Here is a 24,262-nt window from a genome sequence, read left to right as displayed (position 1 = left end):
TATAGCAAAGCCACCACATGTGCTAGGAAACGAGGCAAAAAGGACTGTGGAGAAGCTGGACAGAGTGGAAAGGAGGGATTTACCTTAAAATGAAAACCCTTGGAAAAATTGAGCTTTGAGCAAATGTCCCTGTGATCACAGGCCTGCAGAGGTCTTTTTACCGTAAGTCTTGTTACTTGACACTGAGTTATTTTTGGACGTTTTACAGATGTCAAAGATTAGAGAGCAGATGTCACACCATTATCTGAAATCCTACTGTTTTATAAAGCACTAGTTTTTTCCACCCTCACCGTACCAGCACTCATGGGGTAGTTCTTCCAGGCCTCCATACTCAAGTGTTTCCAGCTAAACCTGAGCCATAGGCAATGTTTCATATTAGTTCCCATATGAACTCAAACCCTACCACTACGCCAGAAGCTTTGATTAAGTTCAGCATGATTATATGAACCAAACATTTTGTGGTTCTCTCTCATCGCTAATTACAACCTCCTTTGCGGCGGGTGATACTCCGTAAATAACACAGGAAAGCACCTGGTGAACACCAAGGTGCTGATTCATGGCAAATCTTTTGGACTCAGGCTGGCACTAGTCTGTTCACGTACCCGGAAATTTGCTGATCAGTCTGAAAATGCAGATTATCAAGTAAGTTGCATAAGGCTGTCTCCCACCTCAGAATACTGGAGGGCAACACCTCTAGAAACCTTTAGACTAATTTCATAAGAGTTAAAAGTGAATATCAAACTTTTGGGATCAATAATCAACTTTCCATTTATTCCAGGACAGTGTTTTATGTTGAAGTCTGAGCCTTTCAAAATCAAAAGTTGGGCTGCTTTTTTTTTTTCTTTGAAACAGTTTTAGAAAAATCATAAGCCTGGCTTAAAAATAAAAATATATTACTTTTCAGGTTTCTGAACATAGCTGCAGCAAGGCTAGAACCTTGTTTGCTTAAGTAAACATGAAATATATGTAAAAGATAGAATTCTGTGCTAGATGGTGAGCACGTTTCATATTTGTTTAATTTCCAGTGGAATAGCTGTATATTTCATTTACAAAGACATTGTTTTAGTAGGTTTGTGCGTTCTTCGCTTCTCTGCCTAGATATGTCTGAATTGTGTTCTTGGGCGATAGTACTGCAATATTCACACATGAACATTGATAAGGTAGAAGTTAGTATGCACAGAAATCTCTTCATCCCTTAGTGAAAGCACTTGGTAGATGCTTAAAGTTGGAGTGGGAATTAGAGATAGTCACTGAAAACAATAAAGCTGCAGAGGTTTTATCTGCCTTAGACCCAGCATCTGTGCAGGGCATTGGCTGGAGGATAAGGTGATTTTTGTTCACAAGTGTGTAAATATGTCTATGAAAACACTGCAATTCTTTAGGAAATCATGGCTAAATACCAGAATGCAATATGTGTTTTGATCACAGGCTAATGTCTTCTTCTTTGCCTTTCCTCTGCTCTTTTTCAGTCTATTATTGAACTCATGCATCTAAAGTGCAAATGTCACGGCCTCTCAGGCAGCTGCGAGGTGAAGACCTGCTGGTGGTCTCAGCCAGACTTCAGGGTCATCGGTGACTACCTCAAGGACAAGTACGATAGCGCTTCTGAAATGGTGGTGGAAAAACATCGAGAATCCCGTGGCTGGGTCGAGACCCTCAGGCCCAAATACAACTTCTTCAAGGCTCCAACTGAGAAGGACCTGGTTTACTATGAGAACTCACCAAACTTTTGTGAGCCCAACCCTGAGACAGGTTCCTTTGGGACCCGTGACAGGATCTGTAATGTCACTTCCCATGGGATTGATGGTTGCGACCTTTTGTGCTGCGGCCGCGGGCACAATACAAGGACTGAGAAACGGAAAGAGAAGTGCCACTGTATCTTCCACTGGTGCTGCTACGTCCGCTGTCAGGAGTGCATACGAGTCTACGATGTCCACACGTGCAAATAAAGCAGGCAAAACCCTTCGCTGGGCTCCAAGTGGAGAAATGGATTTGAGCCTACTTCCTCTGAGGTTGCAGACATGAGAGAAGTCTACTTTTTTGATAATAAAAGAATAAAAACTTAAAAAAAGGCTAAAACTGGTTGGATAGAATAGGTCTAATGACTTCTGGGCTATCCCAAGGTACATCTGGCAGTCACACAAGTTACGCCCAACGATGCCTCCTGTAGGAGACAGCAGTTTTTCAACCAGCCGACAACACAGAGCTGGAAAGAAGAGCATTAGCAAAAGCATGGATTTGCTCTGCTCTCACCCACCTGAAGTGACTCGTGTGATTAAGTGTCCTTTGAAAGACTTGCATCTTCCTAAGTATCTCCTTTTCCCTCAGCCAGGCAGAGGCTGTGTTGGACAGCAGCGCTAAGCTTTCCAAGATCTATCTACATACCCAAATGGCCAGACTCTGTGTATAATATGAGCAACAACAACAGCAGCAAAAGAAATAAAAGCAGATAAATTAATGATTTAAAAATAATGCAAATACTCTTTTGCTTTTGCCCTGGAACCAGACTAGTCTACAAATATATAATAGAGCTGTAGAGTGGGCAGGCTCTTCGCATGAACTTTGTAGCATAGTAACTTCTGCCAAATTTGACACAGGATTCAGTGACACCTGTAGAGAGGGAGGGAAGGAGAAGGAGAGGGAGAGAAAGAGAAGGAACTGCTGATGGTTTCCTACAAATGCTCTGTTGGCACACAGGTGATGTGCACGGTACGGAAAAGTTCAGTGCCTGATATGTGAAGTGAAGAGGACTCAGTGCGTGCATTGAGGAGATAGTCCCACGAATGGAGATGTTGCTCCAGCTGTGGCCCAGTACATGGCTCAGCCAACGAGTCTTCCTTGGAAACATGCAGTGCAGAGCAAGTTTCCTGGGGTTGGACACTCGCTGCTAGATGTAGGACATCCAGCTCCTCAACATCCCAGCTTGTTCCCGTAGAGGAAGAAAGGGAAAGTGTTTACCCCTCCCGCCTCGTTAGAGAATGCCGTCACCAACAGTGGAAAGTGCACTTAGTCCATCCGCTCTCTGCACCTCATGCAGGCTTCCCCCTGGGCACTTAGCAAAAGCCTTAGACCACAAGTCTGTCGGGAACATGACTCTGAAGGACTGCTTGTCACCCGTTAATTTACATGATGGTGAACCAACCCACCACCACCCCTCCCCACAAGCTGGAACAGTTTCACGTTGAAGCCAAATTTTGTTCCACACCTAATTTCTACAGCCACCTTCTTGGGCAAGTTTGGACACAGAGCCAAATCCCAACTTCACAGTGCTGGCCCGTCTCTGCTGTTCACCTCTGACTCTCGGTCTTTGCATGCTGCTCTACTTCTGATTTCAGATCAGGATTGCCAGTTTACAGAAACGGCTCTCACCTCCTCTGTGGGCATCAGGGCTTCCTTCAGCCACGTGGGTATCAGGCGTGAATCTCAGCCCATCACCTTGGTATTTACAGCACTGTAACTCTGCCTGAATTATTCCTGGTTGATACTGGCATAAATGAGTGGTGGATCAAGCATGGAGTCGTAGCCTGTTTAGCCTCAGATGCACTTGTCCTGTGTCCTCTTTGCCTGACTCATACCTTTGGGTTCCTAACTTGGGAAAAGGACAATGGATTGACATTTTTTTCTTCCTCTTCAGTACAAGAAGGGAAATGGGGCATGATCTAACTTCCAGTGACCCATACGAGTCTTTTCATGACAATGTAATCATGGCTAGCTCACACCTGGACGTCTATGTAAAGAAATCGGAGTGCTCTTCTTTCCCTGCATGTCAGCTTATTCCCGGGGAACCAAAGGAGGGAGTATGCAGAAGAGGCAGGGAACAAACTTAATCCCATCAGAGAGAAAACAGGAGGAAATGATGCCTCCAAGGGTTGACTCTGAGTCATGGCGTCTCCTGGGACGACTCTTAGGCTGGTGCAGTTTATGCATCACCCACTTGTCTCAGGGCTGTGCCAAAGGGCACAAGCAAGCTTTGCTTATTGATGGAGGCACTTCTATCAATGTTCTGCAAAAAAAAGCTCCAATGAATGAGAGCAGAGATACAGAAGGGAAGGAAGGAGAGAGGAAGAGATCAAGAGAGACAAAGAAAAAATGGGGAGAAAACCAATCAATCCTATCTGTACATGTAAACTTTGCACCCAATAGATGGCCACACACCAACTTGTAGAAAGCAATAGATCACTAAAATCTGAGAGAAAGATGGACCAATTAATGGATGCATGACTGATTTTTGTAATACAGTCTGGGAGAAAAGGAAAATCTGATCATTATGGCAAATAGAGAAGGAAGCCACTGCAGGAGGAAACTGCCACAATAACCAATATTCAAACACAAGCTGTCAAGAAAGTAAATGCTGAAGAAAACCACATATGCAGTAGAAGACATTGATGAATAGGAAAAGATGGGACAAGGGAAGATACATCTGATTTACTTAATATGATGCAGTGCTAGCAGTCACAGCAAGAGATGTTAGACACATCCCACCAGGTACTTCTGTCAGTGAATGGTGCCCCGACAGCAAAGATGCAAATCATTCCAGGTCACGGTCCCTGTCGATCCATTGACTTCAGCAGGGTCACACCCACAACTAATTTTACCCTAGTATTTTTAAGCAAGGTGGTTTCAAACTCCTTCTTTTATACCATACCAGTGAAGAAATGGGTTGGAGGATTTGGCTTCTGTGCATGGGAGCTGGACTCTGACCCCAGCCCATCCACAGCACGCTAACATCCACCCTTTCTGCTTTTGCACCAGAACCCAACTTTTGCACCAAACATCACTAGCAGGTGAAGCTCTTTGGGAAGCACGGGGGAACAAAAAAACCAAACTAGGCATTTGCTGAGCAATTGCCTCTTAAGGTAAACAAACAGATTTTGACTGCAGCAGTGGAATTTATTTCATCTGGCCGTGTCATCTAGTCTAAGCTATTTATCTAGTTTTCTGCTAGGATCAATGGCAAGAAACAAATGAGTCCAGAAGGTGATTCACTATAGCCTAGGATGGTATCTAAGCTATATTTGGTAAATTGCCCTCTGAGCGTACCTCTTTCTTTCCTCTGACTTTAGCTGATGAGCTCATAGTGATGATGAGCTCTTAGATGGGTACAGTCTGATGATGTGAAGTCCACCATGAGTCAAGGAGGTGAAGCTACAATCTGATCATCAGCTGAGATGGGCTGGAAGTTGTACTCCTTCATTCAAAGCTGGGGTCAGGCTTGAAACGTCTCAGTGGTTGGGGACTTCCACCCCATTCAAGGGATTTTTAATGAAGCCTATGCATACTTGTTCAGTTTTATTATGTAATTAGTCATCCACCATGATGATATAACGTAAGGGGTTGAGCAGCTGCTACTAAAGTCAATCAAAAATGCCTGTGTGAATTCTGTTAATCACCCCAAGTGCATCTGAGGGTCCTAGTCCTGGGTCTGACTCTGCCCGCCCATGAGGAGGGAAGAGAGAAAGCCTGCTAGGGGTCTGGGAACATGCCGAGTGCACATGGTAGGTCTGCGTCTGACCCCATGGCTTTGGAGAAAGGACTTGGGCCATCGCTTCCTAATAGACATGAATTCAGGAAGTATCTTTGGAAAACTAAGATCCCGCTCCACTGCCTACACTAGATGTCTCAAGTCAGGGTTGCCGCTGTACTGGTATGAAAGATGGAGTCAAAGATGAGTGAGGTGCCATCCCTCCCTATACATCAACATGACTATACTGGGCCTCGTTTAGGAGATGGTCTAAATACAACCCAGAGCTGTCTTCTGCCTCAGGTTCTCCCATGCTATGAAAAAGGTAGGGGAGACTTAGAGTTTCACTCAATAATATAAGCGTCTGTTGACATTTCAGGTGCCCTATAACATCCTATTGGGATCCAGCTGTTGCTTCAGTGACATAGGACTCCCACAAGTCTTAAACCTGGGCAGATGTGTCAGACACTGTAGGGCGTCCAAATGACATGAGATGCCTATGTGTAGACAGTTGAATTGTGCACTTGTCTGGAAATGGTTTTCTGTCAAAACTTCCCCTCCACCCCAGTTGAGCTGGGTAATGCACCAGTCCATAGTCAAAAGGAAAAGATCATTTATTTCCCACAAATGGGAGCTGGCCAACTCAACCTCCATGATCCATGGTGCTCTTCCCTTCAGTCTTCACTTCTGATGAGGTTTGTCCTCAGGCAGATGGTTTGTATCAGGGATGTGTCTGGCAGTACCAGGGAAAAGAGAGAAGATATCATCCAACCAAGTAACACAGATGTAAAAAATAAAAATAAAAAAGGAACATAATTCCATCTTCTTACATGCTGCTATCCAACCTTTCCTTTAGCTGAACAGATGGGTTTGATGGGCCCCATCAGTTCCATATCCAACCTCATTAAAGACAGTGGAGTTACCTGCAAAGGGTGAATTTGGCCTCATCTCTTTTCTTTCTGTGAAAGAAATGGAAAGTTTAGGAGTTTTTTTTTCTTGTTTTGGTTAGTTTTAGAATTTGGGGGCTTCTCTTTCTCAGAGAAAAGAAAAACATGGGGAGGGAAATGCGTGACATTTTCTATTACTTGAGCCTTGATGTATCTCTTTTGGCTAAATGTCATGCTCAGCGTTGACAGTCTTCTCCAAAGCATTTTGAAGTCTCCAGAATTGTTTCCACTCCTTACGAGGGACTTCATGTGCAGAACTAAAGCAGTCAGGATTTAATCTTGGGAGGGGACTGCAGAGACAACCACACCACAAAATGCAATATGGTACAGAAATCTCAGAGTCAGCGCCAACCACATCAGCCCTGCAGACAGAAGTGCTGTAGTCTTAGCTGAGCATTGCAGGATTTCTGTATTAGCAAACCTCAGAGAGCAATTTCTCCTGCCACTCAATCTGAAATATTTTTGGTGTTTTCAGTGCATTCAGATACATTGCCACAGAGATGTCCATGGATTATAATACATTTGTCATGTGTGTTCATATCTTTGTCATGCCCCTATTCTTAAATTCAAATACAAGAGAAACGCTATGATCTTTGGGTCACTTTTTTAGCTTCAAAGAGATGTTTCGGTGCTGAAAAACTGGGGTTTGATGTTTCTGGGGATATTCAGGGTTACAGCATGAGCACTCTGCAGGAGCTAGGAGTTGTGAATCCAGTCCTAGGTTCTGCATTATGGAAATTACTCCAGGCTTCCCCTGATGCCTTAATGATATTGCTTTGGGAAGATAAAACAGGGCCATGAAAAGGCACCAAATTAAACTGCCCTGCAGACACCAGCCATTGCACCTGGTTAAATAGGCTGCCCATCGGAAAATGACTCCCAGCTCTTCCAGAGACCTGCTCCAGAGCTGAGGCTGCTGAGAAGGCAATGCTCTGCCACCAGTGGCATAGCGAGTGAGTGGGATGTTCGCTCAGATCTATCAGTTGTGTGCCCAAGCAGCTGTTTGGATGAGAAGCTGTAGAGAGAGCATTAAACGATGGGAGAGAAGGCAGGCTGGGCAGGAGGAGACCCATCTCTTCTTCATAGCTTTATGTCTCCTATTTTATACCTCTCTCCAAGCTAAATCTTGGCTGGTATAGTAGGGACTTCTTAGTATGGGAGGATCTCTTTTCTAAATTTCCCCTCTCTCACTGGGCAGGAGCGGTGGGATCTGGCTCGCTTTTTGCTGAATTGTTTCCTTCATGGTTTAGCCCCCCAATCCTTATGTTTCCTGCCCTCTCTTGCGTGCTCCAACAAAAGCTACTGATCTGCAGTTTATTGCTACTCAGCAAGGGGACAGGACCCTCCTGCCTCAGGCCTCCATTGACTGCTGCGGGGTGCAGATACTCCTGTGCTCTCCATTTTGAGGAAGGGGTGTTTAGTCCTCATTCCTGACCCTTCCAGTATCTTCGTGGACTTGGGCAAGTCATTCTGCTCCCACTTTGCTGCACTTCCCGGAGGTGTCTTTGGTGCATTTCCACCTTGGAGGGGGAGATTTTTTCAAGCACAAACAAGAGGCCAGTAGTTAACTCCCAGGCAGTGGTACGTAGGGTGGTATTCAGAATACAAAGTGAGATGCTTAAATGCAGGTATCTACATGTGAGCTGGGTGCTTAAGCTCCCATACAAGCCCAATGATGGGTTCCATTTGCCTAAACATAGCATCTAGGGCTGAACTGAATTATTGAAGATAGGTATCTAGAGCCATTTGGGATGCTCCAGGGTACCCCACTGGCTTCTAGAAGCTACTCTGGAAGAGTGTGGGCTTTCCTTAAGTCCCATGACATATCTGCCAGCTCCATGCAGATGCTTCAGAAACTCCAGGGCATCTCAGATGGCAATAGATGCCTGTGCACGAGCAACTCAGTTTTGCTCCTAGTCAACAAGCAGTGGAGGCTAGAGAACAATTCAGCTGGCCAAATGTAAGTGGCCACTGTAGGGCAAGCTGAACCACTCTCCAAACTCCACTGACTGTGCTGACTAGATCTCCATCAGACATGGGTGGTTAAATGTCTAACTCACACGGAGACACATGTTTGTGGACATCTGCAAGTGCGTGTCTTCATCTATGAGCTGGATCCCACTCCAGATACCTAACTTTCATGTTTTTAGAGACTCTAAGATGGAAAACTGTGCATGGGCTCAATTCTGCTCTCACTTAAACTCACACAAATCAGGAGGCATCATTTCCATAATGCCAGACTTACAAGTGTATCAAAGGGAGCAGAGGGTGGACCTATTCTGTAAGAATAATTATTTGAATCCACTTTACTGACTGGTATGTAATATATTTGACCCCAAGGGAGCATCTCTGCTCTTCTTGTTGGTGAGCACATAATGAAAATGGACAAGTCCCACCAAGTCACCTACAGGCAAAATCCTGCTGTTAAGTGAATACCATCCAGATAGAGAAAGGTCCTGAAGCACAGCAGTCACAAGGGTCTTTTCCACAAGACTTGGTCTCCTCCTCTGCCTCTGTAGACCTTGCTTTTCTTACACATGTTCTGTGGACCAAGGGAGGTCTTGGACAGCCCCGCGTAGAAGTGGAGAGTGGGGAAGGTGTGAGGAGATGCTTTCCTCATTTTCCTTTCTTTTCCAAGTTTCTTCTTATTATTTATTAGTATTTATTTATTTCTCACTATTCATTCCACTCCACCAAAAATCCTGAAGGCATGTCTGCTACAGACATAGGCTAGCAAGCAACCGAGTATCCCCCATGTTTTTGAGGGAAGGGACCATCTTGTCAGAGCTCCTTCCCAACATGCACTTGCCACCCGCTGCTACCACTTGGAAAGCACAAGAGGCCTGAGTCTTTCCAAGGCAGGCTCCCAAAACCTCCAAAATCCTCCTGTGTGTGATGAAATCCTCCCCACTGAAACCCTGGTTCCCACCAGTGTGCTTTCCTCCAGACCTGGTTGCCCCACTGCCCACCTGTCCCCCACTGACTGCAGCTCAGCCTTACGCCTCTTAATCTTGGTGGAGACCCACTCGATCTATCTCTTATGGCATCACTTTCTGTCACTCCCAGGACAAAACCTGCCCGAACAAGACCTGTCGTAGCTTTGGACTATCTGACGAGCCCACAAGCAGTGTGGAAGACATAAAACACAGACCTGTAGCACCCGAGGGGATTCCCCCATGGTACAAAACATGCTTGTCCGGCAGTCAAGGACAAGTATCTTCTTGTGGGTGGGTTTTTTCACTATTGCTTTCCCTTCCCACAGACTGTCTGCCTGATTACATCGCCTTCTTCAAAGCTACATCACTGTCTGTAACCCTTCCCCAGCCTGCCCCTGCCCTCACCCCACCTGAGCACCCCTTTGTACAGATTGCATGTACGATACAACCTGAAATTCCAAAGCTATTGTACAAAGTAGGATTGTCACCTTTTTTTCCTCAGTATTTTGTTAAGTCTGATGATTTTTTTATGATTATTTATTTTATGAATAAATGTATATATTAGTAAGAGTATATATTTGCGGAAATAACTCATCGGGACAGTGTTGTTGCTCTGCTGTTGTGCTTGTGACCTCATTGGCTTTTACCCTATTTTCTACTGACAGCACACTAGCGATGTCTTGTAACTGTTTTTTGTTACCAGTTAAGTTTGATAGATGTGTTAACTTTATAATGAAAATTAAAAAAAAAAAAAAAAGCATTAATTTCAACCTGTGTTTGGGTATTTTTCTCACAGTTCCACAGTTCTGATGGGATGGTATTTCATATCACGGGATGAAATATAGCTGGGGAGAAGTAGGGAACAAATACATCTTCTTCTTTTAGGACTGAAGTTGTGTGCTTTGGAAGAAGAGATGCCACCTGAGCTGGCACCATTTAACCCATGTCCAGCTGCTGTGGTAGGTGACAACTCAATTATGAGTGAAACATGTACACTTAAACTGCCACAAACCCATTTCTCAGCTGAGCATCACTGGGACAGTGACCCAGTTTCCCTCCAAGAGTCCAGCTGCGATGTGGAGAAAGGTGGCCGAAAGACATGCATCTTGCTTCAAACATGGGGAGGGCAAAGCCCAACCATGCAGCTACTCATGGCTGAGAGCTGGTACATGGTGAGCCACTACCACTTCAGCCTGTGACTGCTATAAATATTCTTTCTCTGGAGCAAGAAAAGCCCTACAGGGGCAAAACGTCACTTTGCACAATGCCCCTGGAAAGCTCTAAGAAATTTTGTGTTGCTTGTGCCATTTCCTTCCATTTTCTTCCTCTATTAGTACATTATGTTGGGAGCTTGCTGGGCATAGTCATGCAACCACCAAGGCTGTAATCATGCTGGAAAAGTGAACAGATTGCAGGGACCAAGCATCAGGATACAATTAGGGGGAGACACTGCTGACAGGCAAGATGGGGGAACCCATGTTGTCCCTTTCATTGGAACCTACCATGGCTGGCTTTCCATTGCACCAAGCATGGCCTTTGTGCAGAGAAATCTGCTCTCAAAGAAACCCTGTAACAGCCTTTCCCATTTCTCTGTCCTTTTAGTGAGGAAAGGTATCCTCATGAAATGGGTTCATTTGATTCAGAAAGCAGCACAGCTTCTCTTCAACACTTTCAGTTTGACTGGATTGGCTGCAGAGGTGATGGGTTAGTTGCGGAGGTGATGGGTTTGCTGGAGAGGAGACAGCTGCAGAAAGACATGGCAGCATTTCCACAGGCTCTGTGTCTGTTCACCTCCCACCCACTCAGACCCACAGGTCTTCTTGTGGCCTTTGCCATTCACTTAGGAGAGATTCAAGCCACTCAGCTTCATCCCTCATAGACCAGGTGTCTCCTCTAAGCTCATCCTTGATGACTCCTTTATAGCCAATGGAGAGATTTGAGCCCATCCAAAGATTTATCGCGCTTATTTAAAACAGACCTTAGCTGGTATAAATCACCTTCCAGAGACATCTGTTTTTCTACAGAGACTCTAAATGAGCACACCTATAAACAAAAAAATCACCTTTCCTATGAGAAGGGATTGGGAGGCAAGTAGCATACTGTGATGCCCCAGTCAAAATATCCCCCCCGCAAACACACATCCACACCTTGCTTTGAATGACACAGGTCAAACACCATGGAGAGCTTTCAGCATACCGGACTCAGCATAGTTTCCAGAAATAAATGATAAACATTCTTATTAAAGAGCACTTGAGATAAGCTTGTTTGTTAAGCTGTGTTGCCTGCTTCACCAGGTTTGAGCAAGAGCCCTTTTTTTTTTGGCTTAAAGAAGAAAAACTAAGAAATGAGTGGACATGTCAGTTGCTCTTACCTTATACATGCTATTAACCCTTACAGACCCTTTTATGAAGAAAATCTGGTGTTGATAACTCATTGCTGCCCCATGACCTGGACTTTTCATCAGTAGAGAAACTGCAGAAGTCCTCTCATTTGCAGAACAGTCCTTTTCCCCTCTATAGGTAGGTAGCACAGCCTAACTGTGGTCCCATTTAGCCATGGCAATGGGCTTTGCTCATGACAACCCAGGTCGCAGAAGTCACCAAAAACTGTTCCATTACCAAGTGACAGCTATTTGATACGCAAAACCAAGGGTCTAACCTCATTCCCAAGCATAATTTAAGGATTGATGTGCACACAGGTCTTGATGCAAAGAGGTAATTAGGCACCTAACTTCCTTGTAGTCAGCAGAGTTGAGAGCTCCACGTTTCTTTGAGAAACAGTGCACTAAATTTGGCTGAAGGTTTGGTTCCCAGCAAAAAATCGGTACTGACTACCCTACTCCCAAGCAAAACCGTGGCCAAGTTCACATGCCACATTGCTTGTAGTACTACATCATGTCTCCTGACTGCTTTCCATGCACAGGCTTCCCAGTCACATACAAACAGTAACTCAAACCAGTCTGGGATGTGCCAGATCCGTAGCACATGTGCAAATTGGCCTGTACATGCAGAGTGAGCCCAAGGCTTCTGAGAGCCCCCAGAGTCCTTGTGCACGAGTCTGGTGGAACCAAACCACCCACAGTCAGACAAATCTGCATGTGAACAAGGCATCCAAAGCCTCCACAAACTTGCAGACTTGCCACACAGGCTTCACTGATCACAAGGAGTGGGATTCAACTCACGGATTCAAACACACAAATGTAGGTGCCCACAGAACCACAAATAGGCATATCGATGCCCTCTAGGCATTTCCATCTGGAGTATTCTGCCTGTCCTCCAGGTGCTGTTCCAAAACCACCACGGGTCTCCTGCAAGTTTGTGTCATGTCCAGCAGCTCCAGGAAGATGTCTTGGATACCCCAAGACATGTCAAAAGGCACTAGACACTTTAGCCAAGTGAATTGAGCTCAATTTGCCTGAATTTGAGGTCTGACTTTCAAGTTCCCCTTATTGTTAGTAAAGTCTAACGAGGGATTCATTACACCATGAGGTCTGAGTGCTGCCTTATATCACTTAGGGCACCTGCAATACCATATGGGCTTGGCATATATAATGCTACAGACCCTTTAGGAGACCATGTCCTTCTGGATTGGCAGGGGGATACCCAGAAGATTTACACTAAGATACTGTAAATGGTACCAGATACCTGTGTTTAGGCAAGCACATTGAAAATTCAATCTCTACTGGTTTAATGGGAGCTTAGACTCTCCGAGCACATGTAGGCAGCACACTACATATTGCTGCCTAAATTTAGATGTCTTAATCTGCAAGTTGAATCCAGCTTGAGCAATCAGTCCAATACAGCATCCTTTGAAGCTGCAAAAACCAGCTGAAAGCAATTCCTGACCAGCAGCTAACCAGGCCATAAAGAAATAAGCTGTGATCCAATATAATTTGAAAGCTTTGCCATCTCATTGCTACCCAGCCTGGCTTTGGAATTTGCTTACTGATCTCTTTTATTTGCAGGTGTGGATTTTTTTTCCCCATCGTACAGTCATTTGGAGGCACATAGCCAGATTTGCATTCCACAGGGCTACAATCCGGTCTGGGATTTGCCTGCGAGTGTCAACAGGTGAAGTGTTAACTAATGAACTTGGTGGTAGTGTTAAGGTGAGGTCAGCTCAGTTTCTCTGTGAGTTGGTTTCGTGCAAGGACAGCAAGGTTAAATAGACTTTAACAGTGATCTAAAATGGATCTGTGCTCTGGACCTGCCCCTCTGAAACCTTGTTCCATTCTCCCTTGTTTGTGCACATCGCAACACCCTAAATTTCATCTGCTTTCTTGTCAAAGAAGAGGTGCAGCAAGGCTGTGTTGAGTATGTCTCACCAAGCACCTGAGCTCTGAGAAATAAAGGGGCTCTATGATATTTTTTCCTGCGATATGTGAGGCCATGGTCATTCTCAATTCCGCAGCACTGGTGTGTGTGGGAAACAGCGGTGGTAGTGCTGCGGTGCCAACTTGTTATAGTGAGAATTTCTTTCATGCAGGCATCCAAGGAGAGTCTTGAACCTGTTTTTTTTGTCCTAATCAATGCTGTTGGGTTATGCAGGCAGTGTCTTTCATCCTGGGAATACCAAGGTCTTTATGCAAAATGGGATAGCTTCAGTGAGAAAAGTATCCCACAACAGCCACACAGCAAGGACAACTGGCAGCATATGGAAATCCAAGTGCAAGCCTCCCCTCCCTATCAGACAGAGACTTGAACCTACAGCCAATATCCTGGCTGAGTCACCAGCCATTTCTGAGTGACTGATAGCTCCAGTCTAGTCTTGAGCAACCTCACCGGATTCTGTTTTCAACAAACTGCTGCTTTCCAGAGGAAAAATACTTCCTCTGAAATTGCTGCTCCCTCTCTGTTCCTCACACCACTCCCTCACAAATGATACACATGAATTCCAAGTGCTCTCAAAATTAAAGAAGTAACTTGGGTCCCACCCAGTCTGTAGACCCAAGTTCACAGTAGAGACTGCACAGTAGCCTTTGGCTAGTCAATGTGAATGAAGATGGGTGAGTTTTTTGACAAAGACTTATCTTTTTGCATGTAGACTATGATGAGACACAACCCCTTCAAACATCGAACGGATGGTTTTATCTTCCACATTGCTAACCCAGGCCAGAAGAGCAGACTGGACTTTGCAGGAGATTTCTCTCAAGCACGCTTTCTGCAGTGTCAGTTGGGACAGTAGAGTGTCTCAATGAAGTGGAGAGGGCAGGACAAGTAAAGATCCCTGAAGTGGGTAAGGGAAGGACTTTGGCTGATATTAACAGCTACATCAATAATCACACTTGTTACTGGTTCAAATGTGGAGTGGGAACACCATCCCCCAAGCACGGCAGTCACCGAGAAGGAGTTTGGCACATGGAGGGCTGGCAAGGAGCTAACCTTTAGACTTGTTAATGAATGACAATTGAGTGGTCCTCAAGAGTTTTGAATAAGTTCCCTGGCTGCCGAGCTGCTCTTACAGGCTGGCAGGGACTGCTCGACACACCTCACCTTAGCAGCAGTTGTTGTTCCTGCAGGGAAGAGGAAGGTTACACATTAAAAAGCAGCAGACACTCCAAATTCATATGGAATAAAACACAACCAAAAGGCTGGCTGCACGAGTTCGATGAATTATTTTTTCCTCCCCTTTAATTAGAATGTTTCGATATCTGAGGAACACAATGAGATCCAGGTGTTATTGTTATTATGATAGTTTCAGTCATAATCATACTCCTTGTCTTGTGATGGCGTCTCTGGTGCTCATCACGGCTGAAGACCACTCAAAGCGCTAGGTGATGTACAAGTACAGAACAAGATGGTGGACCCTGTCCTAAAGAACTTCCAATCCAAGTGATCTGTTCGTACCTAACCCTCTTTACATCCATCAGTGATGCTGATAAATAAAAACAGCTCCTAGCCATTACTGTAGGCTGCCTGAGCCAGTTTGCCTGTAGACACAACAACCATACCCAAGGAGGCCACAAAGTTGTACATATCAAACAGATGTCTTGCAAGTCATCTGAATGCAAAAATAACATCAAGTTATTAACAGTAACAATGTCTGGCTTAACTAGAGAAAAGTGAGGTCCACCTTTTAGCATCATTTATCAAACGTGTCATGTCAAGGAAATTACTTTTTTCACTTGCGGCTTGGAATTAGTACAAGCCAATAAAAAAGTTACAGTTCTGCTAGCTCACCAAGCATGTGGTTACACTTTGCTGGCATAAAGAAGGTGGGAACTGCCCTGTAAGCAGAGGCCATAGGGTGCAAGCTGGCATGATCTGCAAAATAAATCCTTGGAGAAGCCAGGCCTGGGGAGAAAACAGGGATGAGAGGTGAATATAGAACAAATATCCACCATTTCTTATAATTTTAAAACTAGGAGATATCCACTGTAAGTAGCAGGTTGAAAACAACAGAAAAGAGTGTTTCTTCTCATGGGATGAGACAGTAGAAATCTCTTCTCATGGGATGTTTGACAGTAGAAATCTCTGCCACAGGGAGCTGTGGGTATGTAAATTTACCTGACTTTAAAAAGCAACTAGGCAAAATTCACTGAAGAAAAATGCATGAGGATGTTTTACACTCAAAGATACAACTCCTCAATCAGAAATCCCAGCCGGGGGTTGCTGGGAGTTGGGCATACACCAGTGGAAGTATCACCCTGTGTTTGTCCTGTTCTTCTACTCTTCCCCAGGCACCTACTTTTGGCCTCTGTCAGACACAAGAGACAGGGCCAACAGAACCTGCTGTCTGATCCAGCAGAGCTGATCGTATATTCATCAACATGTAAATGTCCATGAAACAAACTTGGGACAGACTAATATTCTTTCTACACTTCAGGGGAGAACAACTTTCAGGAAAAGGGTGATTTATTCCTTCAGTCTGGCTAAAAAAACTGAAGGCAGTGGTCATTTCACCTAACTTTGAAAAGATTAAAACTCTGACAAATCTTTACAGCCAAGAGAGAGAACGGGACATGTCCAGCAAGTGATTTGCATGACCAACTTTGGGTGTCTGTTTTAAGAGATGAATCTCCCCCTAGGGGTGACTCTCCTCTCCCTTGACTACAAAGCAAGCCTGGGCTGACTAACTTGGACCTGGGCATCTAACTTTAAGAGGTGTAAATTAGGGCTGATGAAACCCTCCCAAAACTGCAAGCCTCACCTCAAACTTGCAGCAATCTCAACTGTGAGGTAGAACGTAGAAAAAGTACAAAAAAAGGCATTAAACACTAAAGAAAATGCATATATATTTCAAAATGTTTTTTTATGGGCTAACTACATTTTGGCACCAAAATTTCCTTTGAACCTCCCAGGTTTACATGCCAACTCCTGGCCCAACAACAGTTCTCCCTGAGAAGTCTACAATGCTTTTCATAAGAAGGAAAAGCTCTTGATAATCACAGGAGATGAAGAGTGAAGGCCACTTCTAACCAGGGAGAAACCTGTAGCTGAAGACACCAAAACAAACTTCATTTGTGACCAAAAAGTGGCCTTAATGTCTGTCCAGACCATGAAAAAATATATCCTTAATGGGAGTAATCTGAACAGGCTCTATTCAGCTGCTGAAGAAGCACAAAAAGTTTGAGTTGAGTCAGCTGGATTTTGACTCTGTGGTTACAAGGAATCTAGGTAGTTCAAGCCTAGCACTCATCTTGCTAAACCCTCCTTAGCAAGGAGTCTTTCAGAGTATGCCAGCGATGGTGAGTGGACTCCTCTTTCAGATCCAAAGTTGTAAGAGCTGTTGTCTTTTCAATTCCCCAAGAGAAGGGCTTCCTGTCAGATTCAGGAGATGGTTGTAAACCTGAATTGGGGGTGACTTTGAAGAGTAAATTTAAGGGGCTGTAACTCTGCAAGGGCCACAAACTCAACTCATACTGCAGTTTGGAAAGAAAAACATGAATGCACTGTGGAAAAAGAGAAAATGCTTTAGGGCATTTCATTCTTAACCTGCTGCAGACCGACTACTAAGCAGAATAAAATGATCTATCCCATTGGGAACCAAAGTTAGTCACAATTTGTGAGGACAGAGGAGGTTGCACTTACTTATTCCAGGTCCATGATCTCTCAGTGTCAGAAATGTGCAATTTCCCCTTTTGTTTGGAATACTCTAAAATGTCAGGCTGATATGATGGTCTTTAACTGTATTCACAAAATAAAGAGGAGGTAAAAGTTGCTTCAGACTCCAGATTGTTTCAGTATAGGGTATCTGCAGGATGAAAAGCTTGAGAATCAGCAGTTTGGAGAAGCAATGCATGTTGGAAATGAGTCCTTTATAGGCTTGTTCTTCATGCTCTGAATTCACGGTTGGATGTTCTTCTTTGACTGCTCCACTCCATCTTAGACACTCTCCATTTTGAAACCCCTTCATTAAAGGCCTTCTCTTCCATGAAGCTCCTCTGACCTCCTAAGTGACCTTCTTTGTACTAATCTTTCAACAGTGCTGCCAGGTATAGCCATGGGCAGACAAAAACCTTTGATTTACAAAGCTCCAGAGAATATTTATTCTAGTCTCCTCAACCCAAGGAGATGCATCAAAATCCACCCCTGAAGCAGAGTATCTGTTGAGATGGTGTAAAGCCAACTCCAGGCAGAAGATGTTTAATAAAGACAAGAGGTAGAAACTGTGAATGAGCATTTTTCAGTATGACTCGAGTTCCAGTTTTGTCTTCCTTGTTCACCAGGGGAGCATGGAGGGACATCTGGTGGCTGAATAATTTTCTGCAAGCAAACACATCCTCTCGGGACGTGTCTTTGCTAGGGGGATGTCTCAGGAAGAACGTGTACCTTCAGAGACGCCATGCCATTCAGTTCACTTGAAGCACTGTCACGCACCGCCACATCTCCCACTTCAATAACAAATCTGCCATCTGTTCATTGGGGTAAAAAACGTGCTAAAAGTGTGTCTGACAAGACAACAGATCTCTTCTTGATGCCTCAAACACTGGATTTCACTGGAAGCTGCTGACAGAACTGAAATGAACTGGACATAGCTCCCACCTCTTACTCCACTGCGACAATGGTAGAATGACTGTAGAGTTGAACAGGGGCAAGTCTAGGACTGTAGCGTTTGTATAAGCAGCCTCTTTTAACCAGCATATGCAATTCCTTTTGCTCTAAAAATTCTATTGCCTACCATTTGACGTCAACAGTCAATACCCTGGGGAATGCACATGAGCAGTTGCATGAGCATTGTCCTGGTAGAGGACAATGGCCAGCAGGTGCATATTGTCCCCTACACTGCAGTGCCACAGTCACAGTGTTCAGCTATTATGTTCAAATAGAGCCTGAATGCCACAATTATATTGTCTCCATTGTGCTACAGGCTATACAAACACAAAAAGGCTCAAATCTCAGAGAGAAGTTGCACAGCCTTAGTGCAGCAAAAGTGTTCAATGTAGTTGGTGCTAAGGAGTCTTCCTGCAAGAATGGTCTCAAGAAAATGCTTTTTTTTTTTTTTTTTTTCTATTATGGCACAACCAAAGGTTGGCTACTGTGCATGTACATAATGATAGGCATTCTGTGCCCCACAAATGTTAACAATAGGAAGGATAAATAATGTGAAACCTATTTACAGAAGAGTAAATGTATCTCAGAGGGGGGCTGCAGAGAAACAGGGAATGCAAACAAAATCTTATGAATTCCTGTCCTGGCTTCAAGCCCATATCTCTCATCCCAGCCCTCTCTCTGCTCTCTCTCATTTCACCTCAGAGGACATCCAAAGGGTAGTGATCAATCAGGTCTTGATTTCTCCTTTTCTGAACAAAACATTGGCAAAAAGATGTTTTTCTCCCACCAGGCTTCATAAAAAGCTCTTCTTCTGCACTTAGCAGCAGAGGTTCAGGTGGGGCAGAGGGTTGGTTAATCCTTGCAGACCTCCAAAGCAAAAGCTGACTAAAGAGAAGAGTTACAGCATTTAAACCAGCAGCTGGAAAGTAATCCTACAGAGGTTAATAATTCCTCTTAATCCTCCACTGCATGACTAGTGTAGAAACCTTCTCAAGATCTTTAGGTGTTAGACCTGAGGCACTGATGGAGAGGACACCTTCACTCGTTGTTAATCCCTCCAGACTCTGAAGAGTCACCAGCATAGGAAGTTGTTCTGGAATTGTCTACTCATGAGATAAAATAAAAGTCAAGGAAAAAATTACCAAAATAAGCTTCATTCTGCACTGTTGCCCCACATCACATTGTTTTCCCATGGTTCTTGGCACCCCAAGAACTGAAGTACAGCACAGAGCTGGTTGACTATCACTATCCCTATTTTGCTATGGGATTTGCTAAGGTACACGGATCTGTAATAGGTGCTGTGGGCTGTAAAGTACCCATCACCAAAAGTGCTCCCATAGTGACATGCACTCCTTGCTCATCCGTGTTGGACAAGGTTTTTAGATCAGCACTTCAGTCAGGTTCAGGAGGCCAAAAGTGACAGCACAATGATGGACCGACCTATTCATGAGGTCACACTAGGCATCAACAGTAAAACCATGACAACAGTTCTCCATGGAATTCCACCACTATTTCTTTTGATGGTGAATCAACACCTACAAAAATCCCCCGAGTCAATTTTGCTTCAGGTAAGTCAGAGCACTTCCTCATGCCAGGACCAGGTTGGTTTCTTCACCAACTGTAGCTCAAACTCATGGGTGCAAGTGCAACTCTCTCCTACCCGTGATGCCTCCCAGTGGTGACATTTGATTTTGGTTACCGAGCATACAGAAATAGGGATGAGGTTTACTGTATAGGTTGCCTTCTCTGAACTGCATGCCTTCACCCACTATCTGTCAAAGCAGAAGATAGCAGATGTCAGGATAATTAACCTACACTGCCCTTCCAGCTTTGTGACCACAGCATACAAACAGCTTATGCTCTTTAACGTATTTCTGTCCACATCTTCTCTATAATGGAGCAGAGTGCACTTATCTTTATTTTACAAATGAGGAGCAGAGGCACAAAGAAACCAAAAGACAAGTCATTTCACCTGATTTTGGTCCTCTCAAATGTAGGTCTCAAGTCTCTTGCTGCCCTCGGGAGAGACAGATGGGCATGCCTCGCTCTGCAAAGCCTGATGAAATAAGACTTTGATTTGCCACACCTTGAGCTTCCAGTCTCACTCTGTCCCTGACATGGATGGGATAAATCACTTTCTAGACAACCAGATCTCTCTAACTGTAAAGGTGAAAGACTGGCTTGGATCAGACATTAATTTTTGATAGATAATGTGAGATGAGTCCCACATCAAATAACTTCCCCGATGTTGCACAAGGAATTGCATCACAGGGATTGAGTCCCCTCATCCCAAGGGCCAGTCTTTCAGCCTAACCCTTGTAAGACGCCTTTCGGCAACAAGGAAAAACGTTCGATCCACGTATTGAGTAGGGAATCAGCCTTGCAACACACTGACCTTGCAGTCCAGGCTCTCCAGAGCTGTCTTGGGACAGCAGCCTTAGGAACTGTCTTTCACAGAAGGCCAACCTGTACAAATGATTGTAGCTGGAAAAGGCCCCCAAGGTTCATTCTGAGCACAGCTTCATGAGATAAGGCTCAGCGTCCATCACAGCTAGGAGGCTGAAAACCATTTACCACCACAGGGCACAATCTAATCTACCTACTTCATTTGTCTGATCTCTCCTGATTTTAACTAATCTAGATGAGAAGAAGATCTTGTGTACCTGGAAGCACATCTCTCTACTCCAGTTGTATCAGATGGCCTAATAAAAGATATTCCCCCTCCCCACAAACTCTGAGTGGCCTATATCCATTGTACCATTGATTTTCCCCTGCATTTATAGAGCATCTTTCACCACAAGGCCAAGGGCCTGATGAATTTCCTTAGCAATACTTGACTAGAGGAGAACATCCTCACTCTCCTCTCCCCCCAAAAGCTGCTAAGATTCCTCATTTTTCATCAAAAAGTGGTAGAAACCATGCAGGCATCTGGGGTAGCTGGCATGGAGGCCCTGTGGCTCAGAGATGTGTTCTGATGCTGCCTGAACATGATGTGTTATTTTGTTTTATCATTCCCCATGGGTTGCACATGGTTATCAAAACAGAAGCATCACCTCCAGCAGGGATAGGATGGATGTTTCTGCAGGCAGGTCACTACCAAGCAGCGGAGGCCCCTTTCCCAGCTGGAGCCAAGGACGAATTGATCCACTTAAACACATATTAAATCCAGCATAGAATATGCAGGTGGTGGGACCTGAGCCACACAAAAGACACTGCTTGGCAACAGCGTGGGGAAATTCATGAAGGTGGTAATTTCTAAGAAGCCCAGATATACAACCGAACTCAGGTACAAAGATTTTGTCTACAGGTGACCTGCTGGCATCTTAAACCTTTATCACGGGGACTGCAACGACTGTTATCTTAGGTGTGTTCCCCCCTGAAAAAGCAATGTGTACCCTGATCTGAACTGGTAGGATGAGTCCCACCCCTGTCTAAGAACAGAAGTCACCCGAAGAAGGATTTGTTTCATCACCACTCTTGCAAATCTAGATTAAGCTCTTTTGGCTTTCCTTCTAATCAGCAGAGGCGCAAATGTTTACACAAAGCAGTTTGCCCACCCTAAGACACCTAAGACAGCTGAGACCAACAGCCTCTGGAGGATCCTCTCACCACATTAACTGTAGAGAGAGACAAGGTGGCCAGCTCACACTGGCCAATGTATTTTAGGCAACTACATTTTAATGAGGAATACCCTATTTTTGCTGGGTGCATGTAACTACGTGATGCTGCAGATAAGAGCATGATCTGAGCATGGCATTAATGTGGCCATATTGCTTCTGACTCTCCTTATATCAGGTATCTCTGTGCATTATCATGTGCTGTTCTACACATTTGCGTTTCATTTGCAAAATAGCAAGTGCTTTCCTAAACAGGGTAATTAATCTGGAATAAAACCTCTTTCCTCTGGAATAGTGACACCATAGAAAGCTAATTCTAAAATAGCTATTCTGGTCACATTTGCCATGAAGACAAGTCCTAAGGAGATGTAAAACTGGCACCACAGACCTTAGCTTCGTGTCCCCTGTAGTGAATTTCTCAAAGAATGTCTATTGTCTTGCTTGCCTCTGACTGAGAGATGATAAAACCAAGGAGCTGAGGGGAGCACAGAAAGGAAAAGCTCTGCTGTGTAGAAAGTATTGCATGTTGCATGGGAAATCTGGGCTCTTTTCTGGCAAATGTATTTTAATTGCCTCCTTTTGTTTACAGGACCATTTCATGTAGCATACCACAGCACTGCCCTTGCCAAACAGCCCATCCTCTCCAGTCATTTCCTCGCTAAAATTATGAGATCTGTTTAAAAATCATGGCATCTTAGAAATAGTTCAAGCTGGATTCATGTAATTTATCTTCTGATTTCTGAGTCCTTGTGGGGATTTTTCTCAAACCTGGTTCTGAGTGCTAAAAATTCAGGGAAGAGGTTTTGTTACTTTTCAACACTAAGAAAAGTCCAGATATCAAAGGTCTGCAGTGTAATCATAAATTACCATAAGCAAGAAAAAAATCAGCCAAAAGGCAGTAATAATTCAACATTGCACACAAAGATATATACAAAGTGGCACAAGTGACTCATTCATAATCATATTTGTTCATCCTGATGTTGATGTAGGTAGAGGAGGCACCTTTTATAATTCATGTCCAGTGAACACTGCAAACAAACATATGCAAGAGTCTTTGAATTAAACTATTACACTTTTCCTAAGGTTATACAGAGCCTTTTTTTACATTGCAAAGAGCAATCTGCAAGCGAAATATGCATCACAACAGTGTCAGTGGAAGCTCTACAAACTCTCACTTTAATGATTACCAAGTAATGATGACATTATGATTTGCATCAAAAAAAAAATATCTGTCAAATTCTCTTCTGCAAATTGTCATCCTTAACCAGTATGTACTTCAGGGAAAGCAGTCAGAGGCTCTGTGCAAGGGGCACACGCTGAAGTATAATTTATTCCAGCAAAATTCAGAAGCCATCCAAAATGAAAAACACATTTGCATGAACGAACAGCTGAATAAATTCTGGCTGGGAATTATTTGCTTGCAAACTACTCACAAGTGAAAAAGAAAGAGCTAGATTTGTAGGATTATTTTCTGCTGTGCTGGGTCTGCCAAGCATGTCTTACTGTCTTTGCAATTTTCCCATCATCTCTGCTGTTATATTCTGTTTATCCAGGATGGTCCTTATGCATGCGAGTAGCTCTGTCGATTTTAGCAGGAACCTTGCATGAGTAAGGATTACTTCTGGCAAGGCAGCCAGAAAAAGGTCTGATCCTCCAGTTATCTCCAGGCAGGGACCTTTCATTTTTAAATTGTTAATAAAGGGACGTGCGCACCACCGGCAACCACCACCCACCTCTTTAACAAACTTAACTGTGAAATTGGATCCTTCCCATTTAGCCTGGATTTGCCTTTGATGCAGTTCCAGAGCTTAGGTTGCCTTATTTGCCTTTAATTTTCTAATCCAGGCATATAGCCAAGTTTAGGACACATTGTCTCCTGTATTACAGTATCTTCAGCACCGTCTGAGGCCGTTATATGAGCATCCTACAGCTCGAGAATAGCTCTAATGGATCAGACCAAAAGTCCCCTGAGCCCCAAAACTTGCCTCCAAGAGCAGAAAAAAGAGGACATTTCGAGATGACCACAAGAAACAGGACACTTTGAGAAGGATCCCTTCTCCTGCTGACCCTCCTCATCTGATCTCCAAGCTTGTGAAGAAGAAGGCCGAGTGTTACCAGGATGAGACATGTCCTTGAGAAGGTTTTGCTCCACCCAACCCCGTTGTGTCAGTCATCCCTGCTTAGCCCCATCCAGGTGTTCCCCCTTCATCCTGATCCAGATGTCCCAAATGGGGATGCTGAGGAGTGGCTGTGGGGTCGGGAGTAGGGATCACAGTGGGAAAAGTCATGGGGCACCTGGTGGACTGTG

General features: G+C 44.3%; 1 protein-coding gene across 1 annotated transcript in view; it reads left to right on the top strand.

Moving 5' to 3' along the window:
* WNT3A (Wnt family member 3A) overlaps positions 1–1,949 on the top strand; it is an 86,873-nt gene extending 84,924 nt beyond the window's left edge. Inside the window, exon 4 of the mRNA XM_052791595.1 lies at positions 1,470–1,949. Coding sequence (XP_052647555.1) covers positions 1,470–1,949 — 480 coding nt within the window. The remainder of the gene's footprint in view (positions 1–1,469) is intronic.
* The last annotated feature ends 22,313 nt before the right edge of the window (positions 1,950–24,262 follow it).

The sequence above is a fragment of the Harpia harpyja genome, chromosome 1 (genome assembly GCF_026419915.1).
Source record: "Harpia harpyja isolate bHarHar1 chromosome 1, bHarHar1 primary haplotype, whole genome shotgun sequence".
Taxonomy (NCBI): Eukaryota; Metazoa; Chordata; class Aves; order Accipitriformes; family Accipitridae; genus Harpia; species Harpia harpyja.
This window is presented reverse-complemented; position numbering and strand designations above follow the sequence as displayed.